The sequence below is a fragment of the Littorina saxatilis genome, linkage group LG12, assembly GCF_037325665.1.
Source record: "Littorina saxatilis isolate snail1 linkage group LG12, US_GU_Lsax_2.0, whole genome shotgun sequence".
NCBI lineage: Eukaryota > Metazoa > Mollusca > Gastropoda > Littorinimorpha > Littorinidae > Littorina > Littorina saxatilis.
In genome coordinates, this window is record NC_090256.1 from 25,467,443 (window position 1) to 25,481,699 (window position 14,257).

At 42.5% G+C, this 14,257-nt stretch overlaps 1 protein-coding gene across 1 annotated transcript in view; it reads left to right on the top strand.

The window, feature by feature from the left end:
• Positions 1-14,045, top strand: part of LOC138983054 (uncharacterized) — a gene marked incomplete at its 5' end in the record, with an annotated part of 181,271 nt that extends 167,226 nt beyond the window's left edge. The window contains 9 exon segments of the mRNA XM_070356456.1: positions 4,192-4,358; positions 4,741-5,118; positions 6,267-6,611; positions 6,963-7,274; positions 8,042-8,422; positions 8,789-9,133; positions 9,398-9,721; positions 11,482-11,874; positions 12,477-14,045. Coding sequence (XP_070212557.1) covers positions 4,192-4,358; positions 4,741-5,118; positions 6,267-6,611; positions 6,963-7,274; positions 8,042-8,422; positions 8,789-9,133; positions 9,398-9,721; positions 11,482-11,874; positions 12,477-12,799 — 2,968 coding nt within the window.
• Between the last annotated feature and the right edge of the window lie 212 nt (positions 14,046-14,257).

Genomic DNA, 14,257 nt, shown 5'->3' on the forward strand with positions numbered 1-14,257 from the left:
CTGGTCTTTTCATGGCAAGTTAAGGAACAGGCTCATCCTTTGCTGGCTACGGCTACGTAGGCTTTGGCTTGCTTTCGTCCTTTGCTCTCCTGCGGTCACCTTTTTGGTGACGTAGGGATTGCTTCCTCTGCTGGTTAACAGTTTACGAGAGACTTGGTTGTGTCAGTACTAGAACACATCCTTGTCTCTTCAGGGGTGATATGACGTCAGTTTGTTGGAATTGGCATCTCTTTGGGGACGATCTTCACATTATTTTATTTTGATCTGTTCACTTTCAGTGTAGATCATTTGGCTGATGACGTCTTTGTTCTTTGTTCAGCCTTGGTGGTGTGAGCGAAGATCAGGTGCTTGTATCCTCACTTCACTATGCTCATGCGGTTTGGTGTCGGAGGGTGTTTGTTCTCGCACTTATTGTGCATGGATGAATTCCTCGAGTGAACTAGGTCCACCAGCTCAAGCGCCCGCTGAGGTCTCGTCTGGTGGATCTAGGGCTGCCCTTCGGGTTTACTGGTGTCCGGCCTCAGTCGGTGAGCAGTTGTTTCAGCCACGGGCTGCTGCTTCTGTCGCACTTCCGGCTCGCTGGAGAGGTTGTTTCTCTTACCGGCGTCTTAGTTACGTCAGGGTTTTTTAGAAACAACGATTGATCTTTGTGGTCATTGTTGTCTGTCGCTGGGTCCGACTCTGTCTTTCTCTGGCGATCAGATTTGTTCTGGTGTTTCGTCCTAACTTAAGATGTTCTTGAGTTGGCCTCGGAGGTTACATTCAGATTTTCTGAGGGGGCATTGTCTTTGGCAATGTAGGTCTGAGGAGTCATCCTTTGTGGCTTACCTTCTCTCTCAGTTTTGGCCAGTCCTCTCCTTCTGGCAGGGGGGGCTGGCTAATGTTCCTATTTCTTTCGTTTACCTGTGTACAGCGGGTACTTCGGAATTATGGCTGTCCTACGGGCATCATGGCTCTTAGCCTTGACCTGTGCGATTGTCTCCTGCATTTCGCAGGTAGCTATGGCATTTCCGGTTCCTGTGTTGGCGGATTTCTAATCTTTCTTGATCCTTTTTCTGAGGTGAGTCAGTACGACTTCCGTTCGGTCGGGTTTCTTTTTACAGTCACCCTTCTATCACAGGCAACTATGACTATGGCGTTGGCCTGTTGGTCTCCGTGTCTGTCCCTCAGTCTTTCAGACGTGGACAGACGCGTTCTGGTTTTTCGCCCAAACTCAGGAAGGCTCTTGATTTGGTCTTGAATATAATTTCCAGTTTTTTCCTGAGAACTCTTTGTCTCGGGAGTCTTTTGGCTGGTCGGCTTCACGTTTTTTCCGGTATGCCTACCAGTCGTGTTTTCGGCTATGGGTTCTTGATTCGGTTTCAATTACCTACAAGCAGACTGAACTGCGGACTCTATGGCTTTGAGCCATTTTGTTCATGGTTACTGGTCACACTAGACTTTGTCCTCTGTGACTTCCGCACTTTCGGTTGCTTATGCTTTTTGTAAGTAGCTGCTTCCTCATATTATCTCTTTCTGCTTTTGCACGAACGGGTAGAGGTTTTCTGGTTACCATCTCTTAAGCAGCAAGTCTGCTGTTTACGGCACCCTTCTTTAGCATGCTTTATGGGTGACGATGTCAAAAGATCGCAGTGAGGGTTTTTCCTGATGTTTTCTTATGTCACTTCCTAAGAGTACTATGATCGTTTCTTGGTTAGTTTGTACTCTAACGCAGAGTAGCAGACAGTGTGCTTAGGGGGGGGGTGAGCGTTTCTTCACGTTCTTGGATCTTTAGGAACGCTTATGCTATTTTTGAGTTTTTATCATCGGGTTGGACTCTGGTACTTCGTACTCAGGTCTCTCTCTTTCTTTTTGCGTGGAGATTGGTCACTCTTCTCTGGAGCTGACCTATATCTCACAGGTGTTGTCGGGCTTTGGCATAAAAAGGGGGGGGGGGGGTCAGATTGTCTTTCCCCTCCTCTCGGCTCGGGTTCATGTAATCCAGGGCTCTTCTTTCTTCCTGGGCCGTTTTCTTTACGGTCCGGGGGGAAGTGTTGGGCACAGCTTTCTGGCTTTCTGAAGTTGTCTTTGGCAAGTTTTGCCTAAGAGACATCCTGGCTGTCAATCAGGAATTTCTCTGGCCCCTTCCTGACTTGTTGGCAGGGGGCCAGTTCCTGGCAAGGGTGTTAGAGTGAGTTAGAATTTTCTTTCCCACCGGGCCCTTCATGCCTTTTTTGGCAGCAGGCCAGTTTCTGGCAAGGTTTTTAGAGTGAGTTAGATTTTTCTTTCCCACCGCCTTGTTGATGTTATCTGCTATATGTGATTGGGAGTAAGAATATGTAATTTAATGGAAAATTTTATAAGTAAATTTTCATTTGATTAATATACTTACCCCAATCACATAGTGTAGGCCCACTCGCCTGCCCCGCTTATGGTTTTAGTTTTCTTAAAGCCGTATGAGTTGCCACGTGTTGTGGTAGGAAGTGACGTAGTATCCACTAGATGGGAGGTAACTCCCGGGGTACGGGCTCGTTACCATGGCTACGTTTGCCTTTTTTGGTGATGGGGTTGCTTCCCTTTAAGTTGTTAGACGGGTAAGCGTTTTTCAGTACTTAGCATCTCAGACTATGTCAATGCTATATGTGATTGGGGTAAGTATATTAATCAAATGAAAATTTACTTATAAAATTTTCCATTTACGACTTTGGAAAAACCTTGAAAAGAAGGTCTTGAAAAGGGGGGGTCTTAAAATGGGGGTTTGAGTTTTTTGGGCGGTCATGAACTTGGTTGCAGTGTACGTACTGTCATGTTACGCACAAATACACACACAGAGTTGCAGTTTACTGTCATATTAACACACACATACACACACACCCAAACACATTACAGCAGAACAACTTAAACTCAAATTTCAATGAAAATGTACTAATAGCATAATGCTCGCTCCCCGCAGGTCGTAAGTCGCGTTTTGGGGTGAGTCGTCCACTGGGGTTTCATTATATAGTAAAATGCATCCGTGGCGGCAAAATCAGTCATAAAAAGGGAGTAGTCGTAAAAAGGGAGGTCGGTAAGGGGGATCGAGTTCTACTGTATTTATATATATAGACAGCGGAACCCCCCTTTTAAGACCTTCAACAATCTGAGAAAATCAGGTCTTAAAAGGGAGGTAAATTTACAGAGGCTATGAACAGAACATCTGAGAAAGCAGGGTCTTAAAAGGGAGGTAAATTTACAGAGGCTATGAACAGAACATCTGAGAAAGCAGGGTCTTAAAAAGGGGGAAGTCTTAAATTGGGGGATTTATTAGGCAAAAAAAAAAAAAAAAAAAGTCTGTTAACGGTAACATAGGCCAATAAAATAGGGTCGGTAGATCGGGAATTTTTTTTTTTCCCCAAAAAAACATTTTTAAGTTATTTTGCCAAAAAACAAAGACCCTTTTTTTTTTTTTTTTTTTTTTTTTCTTTTTTTTTTCTTTTCAAAAAAACATATTTTTAAGTTATTTTGCCAAATTTTTTTTTTTTCCCCCAAATGCCCAAAAAAAGTCTAGGGTCGCGGGAAAAAATAGGGTCGGTTGGGATACCGTAAACAGACTATTTTTTTTTTTTTTGTGCCTTAGGCATGCGTATGTCATGAAACGTCCAACTTTGAAATTTGGGTGGGGGTATTCAGGTGACAATAACTTTTTTGTTTATCAGCAAAACTCAATAAAACTTTGCTATGTTATGTAAAATGAATGCCAAAACAGACTAGTTAGCAGCATATCTAAAATAAACTGAACACAAAAAAAATTTCTTCTTTGTGTTTGTCACGTGTTCCAAAAAATGGGCGTACAAATTTCAACAAAAATCATGTTGTCACCCCCATAACATTTTTTACCTTTAAATATAGCACAATTCTCTTTGCAAATATGAAAAGTTTATTCATTTTCCTTTCATTTGATATATAACCTTCTATATTTCATTTAGAATATGCCCCCAGATAGCCACTCGGCAAGGAGGCACCAACAGCACTGTAAAATATGCCCTAAAACCCCCGAACTGGTAAGAGTTAAACGTAATATCAGCTGGTAGCTTAAGTTGCCAATAAGTTACAGGTACTGTACAGATGTAATTTTAAATTTCAAGAGGTACAATTTCAGAAATAATTTGTTTTCACGTTATTTCTCCATCATATGCACACATAACAATTTCTTTTTCTCCCTCTCTCTTTCAGCTCAATGAGTTCAATGATAGAAGAGGCGTTCGGCAACCTCAGACATGACAGCGAAACTCGGAGCGTCCGTTGCTCAGGTAATGAGACGTCTCTGAAGGACTGTCGCTTTGAAAAGCTTGAGTACTGCTGGGGAGGAGGACAGGCTGGAGCCACATGCTTCAATACAGGTGAGCCCTTTATCCTCTTTCTCTTACGTTCCCACCTGGAAAATGTATGCTGAAGTGGGCTTCATACTACACCCTTATGGAACAGTATTTATGATACCTGCTTGTCTAAAGTATTGAATATGTTTTTATCCGTCGTTTCCATTTTACCATTATCATGTAACTTCTGTGCATTGCATGACAAAATGTCAAATTGCCTGAATAAAACATTGTTGAAGAAAAAACAAGATAGGTGAAATTGGATCAAACTTTCATTAAAATACAATAGTGAATGTTCACAAGAACTTTAAAATAGGGTGCTTTACCCCGAACGAGCAATGTTACACAACAGACAAACAACAATAAGAGAAGATGAGAAATTAAACTTCAACAAAATATATTGCAGAACTGAAGTATGAGCTCATCCCAGCCAAACCAGGAGCCACGTACGGTTTCATCAAGCGTACAGCAGACAACCGCACCGCCACAGTGTCATTACAGTGGTACGGAGAAAGGGAAACTAACCTGCTGTGCCAGGCTGCTGGCTTTCCCTACGGTGGAATCCCTTTCCCCAACCCCCTCCAGGAGGAAGAAAAGGATGACTTCTACTGGAATGCTTACTCATCTTGCAACGGTGACAGTGCAACCAGCATTGAACAGTGTGTTGGGGGCAGTTGGAATTACCAAAGTGCTTACATGGATGTTGAATCTGCCAATGGGACTGTCACGAAAACAGTCAACCTCTACCACAGGCTGGCTCAAGTGTTCTGCTTCAGTGGACCGTGTATGTATTGTAAAACTGTTTCCTGGTGTGAAGTGTGTGTGAGAGTGTGTTTTCTTCAGTTTGACTGAGCGAGAAAGGAGTGTTTCGTCGATGTCCTCCTTTGGCTTTATAGGGCTTAGGCTCTTGTTGCATTTATCGCATTTTAATATGTGACATAACATGTGCATTTCGGGACAAAGTGCTACAGCCATTCTTACCCTTATCCCACTTGCGGAAAATGACTGCACATGCGGCAAGCCCTTTAGGGTCAGCGACAGGCAGGTACTTTGTGCCCAGACCTGCTTTATGGTCAACAGCTTAATACCAGCTGTTAACCTTCACCGTGCTTCCTGGGTCGTCCACGACTCAGAGCCTCACAAAAGTGTCTGTATCTCTGAAACTATTGGGAGTTTTTGATTGAGACTTTATGTAATCCTCAATCGCCATAGTACCTAATTCCTATCGACCATTTTTTAAAGGATTATCTTTGTAAACAAACAAATAAACAATGACATCATTTGAACTACTCAGTCCGGATGTTGTGGGTCGTGGACGACGCGTATGGAATTAAAGAAGGCTTTTTATGGAGTTTATTCCTATTTGGATGGTGTGGGTCGTGTATGACCCATACTCTGCAAAGAGAGGGTATAGAGTTTATCCCTATTTGAATGGTGTGGGTCGTGTATGACCCATACTCTGCAAAGAGAGGGTATAGAGTTTATCCCTATTTGGATGGTGTGGGTCATGTATGACCCATACTCTGCAAAGAGAGGGTATAGAGTTTATCCCCATTTGAATGGTGTGGGTTGTGTAAGACCCATATTTATTACGTCGAATCCTTCTTTAGAAAGTATGGGTCATACATGACCCACATCATCCGGACTGTGTTGTCCAAAGCGTAATCTCGTGAAGGTTAAATTGTTTCTTAATAGCTAGCTTTCTAAACACAGTCATGAATGCTAAACTATGCTGAGGATCTGTCAGCTGTGTGTGCACTTGCAGCTTATTTCCTGATTCTTACTCCATCTTCAGTACTTTCCTTTGAAGCCAGATGGTTTTGGAAATGCATGAGCTACGAAAAGTTAAAACTTTCAATTCTTTTAGGCCACGGTGATGAACTGTTTCAAAATGTTTGCAAAGTTTTGCTATGTTACCTTTCTCATTTTCAGTGCGTCTCCACAACAGCCTTCTGAACTCAACGGGTGTGGCTCAGATTCGGAACGAAGAGGATGACAGCAAGTATGACCGGAGGCAATACCTGGGGATATGCCGAGAAGGCTTTGACAACTTTGAGGCTTCGCTCTTCTGCAGAGGTCTTGGTCTCGGATTTGAAGGTGGCATTGCTTTGAACTATCTACCGTTCCGCTACTCCTTTGAGTCAAGCAACTTCTTCAACGTGTCTTGCAAGGGTGGGGAGAGAGAATTCCAGGACTGCGACGTGGAGCGGGTGACGATGGGTAGTTGCTATCGACCTGCTGTTGTAAGCTGCACACCTCGTCTGGAAAATGATAAAGGTATTTCACTGTGAAATGTATGTAACATTCAGTATGAAACAAGAACAAATGCAAAACACTCACATGTACATCAACCGATTTGCCTTTAAAGTGGACCAACAGACAATTACGGTAAAATTATATGGTTTTCAGTTTGTAGATTTGTTTTTTAAAAATGTGATTCTTTTGTGGATTCATTCCAACGTTCAGCCATGAGCTTTTAACCTTTTCACAATTTCATGATCTCATACATGACAGTTCATCTGATTTTGCATCATTGTTTCAAAAATATCCTGGCATGTTTTTAAACTTTTTTTTTTTTTTACCATTTCATGATCTCTTGCCTTACAAATCCTTCCATTTTTCTCACAGCTCAAGAGATGACAGTCAAACTGTTCTCTGACAACAGGACGATCATGGTCTACCACCAGGACCAGTGGGGCTACATCTGTGGCGATCGCTGGACTGATGTAGAAGCAGAAACAGTCTGCAGAGGCCTGAATTATTCCAGTGGTATTGCCGCCAGCAGAAGCTCAGATTCAGGTGGCTATCCCTACCTGCTTCACAACGTCACCTGTGACAACAACGCCGCAAGTCTGGCTGATTGTCTGTCTGATGACGTGAAATCCGATGTTTGCGGGTATGAAGATCCCGCTGGCGTCTTTTGCTACAACGCAGGAGATTGTAAGTGTACAATTTATGCTTTCCTTTTATTTTGATGTAAATTGTGACGGGCGCGGTGGCGTGGTGGTAAGACGTCAGCCTCCTAATCGGGAGGTCGTGAGTTCGAATCCCGGTCACTGCCGCCTGGTGGGTTAAGAATGGAGATTTTTTCGATCTCCCAGGTCAACTTATGTGCAGACCTGCACTAGTGACTTAACCCCCTTCGTGTGTACACACAAGCACAAGACCAAGTGCGCACGGAAAAGATCCTGTAATCCATGTCAGAGTTCGATGGGTTATAGAAACACGAAAATACCCAGCATGCCTCCCCCGAAATCGGCGTATGCTGCCTGAATGGCGGGGTAAAACCGGTCATACACGTAAAAATTCACTTGTGCTTAAAAACATGAGTGAACATGGGAGTCTAAGCCCATGTACGAAGAAGAAGAAGAAGATGTAAATTGTTGGGGAGATTGTATAAGCATAACATTTTTGCTCTTATCTTAGTTTTAGCTAATAAGGAGATTATAAGTTTGCAGTGTATGCTTTCCTTTTATCTTGATGTCGGCTGTCGGCTGTAAGGTAGAAAAATGTGTGCTTTTGTCTTATCTTAGTGTCATCCGGTTAGGAGATTGTGAGAGTCAAGTGTGTCTTTTCCTCTTATTTTGATGTCAGTTAAGGAGAAAAAAATGATGCATTTGTCTTATTTTAGTGTCACCTGCTTATGAGATTGTGAGCATATGTATGTATTTTTGTAAGGATTTAATTCATTTGTTTTTTCTGCCCAGTGCCATCCTACTCTTTATACAATGGAAGGGATGCCAGCCCAAGGTATGGCTGGGCGTACGTGACACGCGAGCAAACAAAAGGACGTCTGTGCTCGTACTTTCACCCTGACACCCACTACAGAGTGCTATGCCGTCAGCTGGGCTTCATCCACGGGGAGCAGTACCGCGCGGACTTGCCGGAGCAAGAAGACCTGCCTTTCTGGGGAACGAGTTTCTCCGGATGTGACAAGGACAGCACCAGTCTGGCAAGCTGTCAAACGGCTCCATGGGAAAAGATGCAAATCAGCCAAGGCTCTGGTAGTTCTGATGGCAACTACACAGAAATAGTCCGACCGTACTGCCCTTACGATTCCATCAAAGCTTTCTGCTACAACGACACAGGTGGGTTTATTTTCCCTTGACATGCAGCACGACTCCCCGTTTAAAACTCTGCTTCCTGAAAATTGTGGGTGGAAGGTCTGTAAATTTAGCTTCATTTTAAGACTCCTTGTCTTTCAAGACCTGATATTTGTCAACACAATAAGGGAACTGGACTCTCCTTGATGATATAAGTATAACATAAACATGAAAGCATTTCAGCTCCAAAGTTTTTGTCAGCACAAATAAGATAGGAGAAGAATGAGACGGGGGGGGGGGGGGGTGGGGTGGGGGGTGGGGGGGGGTGGGGGGTGGGGGGGGGTGGGAAGATGACATACTTGTGTTCTTTTGACACTGCTCTCGGTGCATAATTATGTGTTCTTTTTACAGTGCGCACACACATGGGTTTTTACAACACCAGCGGAGTGGTTGAGGTGGCAGCTGCTAACGATTACTATCAAGTCTGCATCCCTTACACAAGTTACACGCAAGAAGTTGCCGACGTCGCGTGCCACCAGCTCACTTCTTCTCCCACTTCCTCAGCCATCAGAATCGAAGCCAAAATCTTCAGCTACTTAACCAAGTCTGTCGTCACAGTGAACGGCACCAGCTGTCATGGCACAGAGGAGATGCTGGAGCAGTGTACAAGCAAAATGCTGATATCCAAGAACTCAGATTGTTATGGGGACAGAAAACGGCTTGCCGTCGTTTGCTACGATGGAGAGAGGCCCTCAGGTAAAGTAGCAGGCTCTTTACGGTGGAACCCCTTCCCTATTATGACACATATACACACGCTCGCACGCACACACACCCACATACTCACACGCACGCACACACACACTGGTCTTCCCAATTGAAAAGTTACTCCCATTTAAGACCTTTTCTGTTCAGATTTACTGTTTATAACCTGGCAAGAGATCGCACAAAATTTAGTTAAAAAACGTTGACAAACTTGGCAGGCAGTGCCCGACTCTTCATAGGTTTTTTTCTTCCTTGCAGATAACCTTGAAATGTGGCGCATTGACTCGGAAAGCAATGTGATGGTCAGGCGGTTAGGTATGTGGGGACATGTCTGCTCTCAAACATGGACCAACAAGGAAGCATCGGCCGTCTGCAAAACACTGGGCCGCTATGACGGTGTGGTGGGCATTGGGAATTCCTGGGGCACACGTCTTCCTACCTGGGTGGAGCGGATGGAATGCCCGGTGGGAGCTGACTCCATCCAAGAATGCAACATCACCAAGGTAGACTACAACATGCAGCGACAGTCCCACTACTTTTCCTGTGATGGGCGAAGAGCTGCCTGCTTTGATCAGGACGATGGTAAGAGATAACATTCAGTGGGACAAAGCTACGTTGTATCCCTTTCTGATTTAGATTCAGTAGGACAAAGGTACATTAATTGTGTCCCTTTCTGATTACATTCAGTGGGACAAAGCTACGTTCTATCCCTTTCTGATTACATTCACTAGGACAAACCTACCTTGCAGCCCATTCTGATTACATTCAGTAGGACAAAGATACCTTGTGTCCCTTTCTGATTACATTCAGCAGGACAAATTAAGCTACCTTGTGTCCCTTTCTGATTACATTCAGCAGGACAAAGCTACCTTGTGTCCCTTTCTGATTACATTCAGTACGACAAAGATACCTTGTGTCCCTTTCTCATTACATTCAGCAGGACAAATTAAGCTACCTTGTGTCGCTTTCTGATTACATTCAGTAGGACAAAGATACCTTGTGTCCCTTTCTCATTACATTCAGCAGGACAAATTAAGCTACCTTGTGTCCCTTTCTGATAACATTCAGTAGGACAAAGATACCTTGTGTCCCTTTCTCATTACATTCAGCAGGACAAAAATACCTTGTGTCCCTTTCTCATTACATTCAGCAGGACAAAGATACCTTGTGTCCCTTTCTCATTACATTCAGCAGGACAAAGATACCTTGTGTCCTTTTCTGATTACATTCAGCAGGACAAATTAAGCTACCTTGTGTCCCTTTCTGATTACATTTAGTAGGACAAAGCTACCTTGTGTCCCTTTCTGATTATATTCAGTAGGACAAAGATACCTTGTGTCCCTTTCTGATTATATTCAGTAGGACAAAGATACCTTGTGTCCCTTTCTGATTACATTCAGTAGGACAAAGCTACCTTGTGTCGCTTTCTGATTACATTCAGTAGGACAAAGCTACCTTGTGTCCCTTTCTGATTACATTCAGTAGGACAAAGATACCTTGTGTCCCTTTCTCATTACATTCAGCAGGACAAAGCTACCTTGTGTCCCTTTCTCATTACATTTAGTAGGACAAAGCTACCTTGTGTCCCTTTCTGATTACATTTAGTAGGACAAATATACCTTTTGTCCCTTTCTCATTACATTCAGCAGGACAAAGGTACCTTGTGTCCCTTTCTCATTACATTCAGTAGGACAAAGATACCAATCGTGTCCCTTTCTCATTACATTCAGCGGGACAACGCTTCTCCGTATCCCTTCCTGATAATATTCAGCAGGAGGTAACTACCTTGTATCCCCTTCTGATAACATAGCAGGACAGAGCTACCTTGTATCCCTTTTTGATTATAGTCAGTGCAACAAAGCTACTTCATATCCCTTTCTGACTTTCAGCAAGATAAAGCTACCTTGTATCCCTTCTTGATTACGTTCAGCAAGACAAAGCGAAAGGGAGGGAATCTACAAAAAATGAAAGACGGAGTTTATTACAGTTTTTAGTGTACATTATATTGCTTCATTTTACATGTTGCAGGTCTCTAGGTTATTTTGTTACTTTTCCAAACTCACAATGCTGAATCGTGTAGGGTACTTGCAAAGTTTAATTGTGTTCAGATCATCTGCTGAGACTGGGTTGCTTCTGTACATTTCTGTGGGGATGATGTTCTTGGTAGACTATGCTGGGTAGTGGTACATAGCTGTGTTTAAATAAGAGCTGCTGTTTAGACTGGGTTGCCTCTGTACATTTCAGTGGGGAGGATGTTCTTGGTAGACTATGCTTGGTAGTGGTACATAGCTGTGTTTAAAGAAGAGCTGCTGCTTAGACTGGGTTGCCTCTGTACATTTCAGTGGCGAGGTTGTTCTTCGTGGACTACAACAGCATCACCCAGCCCCAGGGCTCGGGCGGCCGAGTGTCCAGGGGCCGCGTGGCCGTGGAGTACCAGGGAACCACAGGTTACTTCTGTGGCTACAGCTTAACCCAGTCCGAGGAGAACTTCAGCACAGTGTGTCGCTTGATGGGATTCCCGCGTGGCGGACAGCGGCTGAACGCATCTTTGCCCGCACCCTCAACCTACAACCAGGGTTGGTTGGTAGAGCAGAGATGCGGCCGCTGGGATCGCACTGTGCACTACATGTCTTGCATCAGCAACTGGCGTCAGGAGGGTATCCGCTATCCTGGCTCCTCTGAGCTGACTCCTTGTTGGCAGAACATCCCTGCTGTCTCCTGCTTTGAAGACAACTGTGAGTGAAGATAAACAGTGAAGATATTTAAAAATTATTGAAAAACACGGATTGTGGTTTTTTTGGCAGAGTATTGATGTTGCGCCTCATCAGGGTAAAAGTTATCTGGTTAATGATAGAAACGTGGCTGTCAGTGTCAATCATTGTAACTGATGCAGATATTTTGAGCTGAATAAAATTTCACACAAAAGAGGGTTTGAGGGCTGAAGGAATATGGTCGAATTTTATTCTATGTGAAGTGTATAGTGTACCCAATCAAACAACACCAAAATTAAAGATGAAATGTAAAAATATAAGAAGAAGAAAACAAGAAAGGTGAGTGATTGGAATGTTCCATCATACATAAAACAAACCATTTAGTGGTATGTCAACCCAGTGGTCTTTGAAGTGGCCGGACAAATAAGGAGATATTGAGAAGAAAATGGACTTGCCCTAGCTACTTGCTGTTTCTTCAATTTCAAGATAGCAAGAGTTCCAATTCTGGTTCAGATTAATGTTTTTTAAATAATAGAAAAGGACAGTATTTAAAATAAAATAAATGTTTGCAGGAACAAAATCTCCTTGCACCATCATTACACTGGGTCTGTTTAAACTCTTTGCAGATCGTCTTGAGTCATCATCACACAGTAGAAACCAAGGACTGTTGCTGGTGTGGATACAAGATAAACAGCAGTGGGACCAGGTGTGCAGGACTAACTTCACAGAAATGGAAGCCAATGCAGCGTGTCGCCAGCTGGGACTGTCGGACAGCGGTCACGTGTTACCTGCAGGCACTCTACCTCCAAACGCGTACTACAGCACAGCAGGCATTAGATACCAGTGCAGCCGAAGCAATACAGACACTCTGGATGAATGTACCATTGTGCAGGATACCTACTGCATGGAGGATGTGCCAGTATGGCTCAGCTGTGATGTACCTACTTAAAAACGCCAGCAAATACATTCCTCACAAAGCACATTCGACTAGGAGAGAAGGAATTTTCAACGATGTTTACAAAAAATAATGATCTGTCAAAGCATGTATGATGTAAGGTTCAAAATTTGTACTAAGGATTGTCAGTAGGTTTAGGAGAAAGAATTTCTAACAATACATTCAAAAGAACATTATCTATGAAAGCTGGAACAGGGTATGTCAGGTTCAAAGCTTGTAATACGGAATAAGTAGCATCGCTTTACTCAATTACTGATGAGAAGAAAGACACACAATTCCATGGATACTATTTTTTCTGTGCATGAAATGGGTCAAGTAAACAAAGATAAGACAATGTGGGGGTAGATCAGGCAGAGATAAGTAAAGGTATGCATATCTGATTGAATAATTAATCATTGAAGACAAATGTACGTCTTACTGGCAATAAGTAGCTAACAGATGAGAGGCTATAAAAGTCGTTATGTTTCAGTATTGTGCAAACAAAGAATTTGTTACTTCTGTTACACAGATTTGTCTTTCACCTCCCCATTCACTCCTTGCACATTCCATTGTTGATTGTTGAATACAGAATTCCAATATGACTTGTTTTGTTTTGAATCATGTTTTTTTTTTTAATGTTTTTAGTTTGTATTTTGTTGTTAATCTTGTTACTTTGGTATTAGATAGTTCTTATGGACAGCTGGTCTGTTCTTATTCTCTTCAGAACAGTTGTGATTATCTTTGATTGTTAATAAAAGTGCTACACATATTGCTGTGCAAGTATATTTTCAAATTACTCTTTTGCTGAAAAATACCATTGAAAGTAAGTGTGCATTGTTTTTTTGGTGTTTTTTTTTGCTGCTATTTTCTTTTCTTCTTCTGTACTTAAAAAAATCTTTTAAATTCATTTTTATTTTAGTAACAATTTGGAAGGAGTTGGTGAGGATCAGTTATTTTCTTTATTAATTTACATTTCAATCAAGTATGTGTCTGCACATGTAAGCGTTCAATTTTGACGCTTCATGTATTAGAATAACTTCACTCATTTCTAATTTTCATTTACTTGTTATACCCTTGCTCAATACTGTGGAAATTATGTTTGCAGTTGTTCAATTGTGTTGTTTGTTCCTGAAATTTTATTTTAACTTTTTCATACGATTTCTCAGTATGCTATCAGATTTTCTCTTCTATATTGTTATCATTGCACGAAATAGATCTGTTCATGACGTCAGATGTATTGAATTATATTTTTGTATACATAGGAAGTGATGTGGACTTTTCTTTTTGTTTTACTTTGTGAGTGCATGTGAGTGTGTGTGCGCGCGCATGTGTGCCTGTGTGTGTGTGTTTTTGAAGGAGGGGGCGTGTGTGCTGTTACATTTGATCTGCACAGTTTAGCACACACATTTACACTGGCATATATGTGCACAAAATCATGACAATGACCTCCCATGCACAGGTTCAAGCACAACA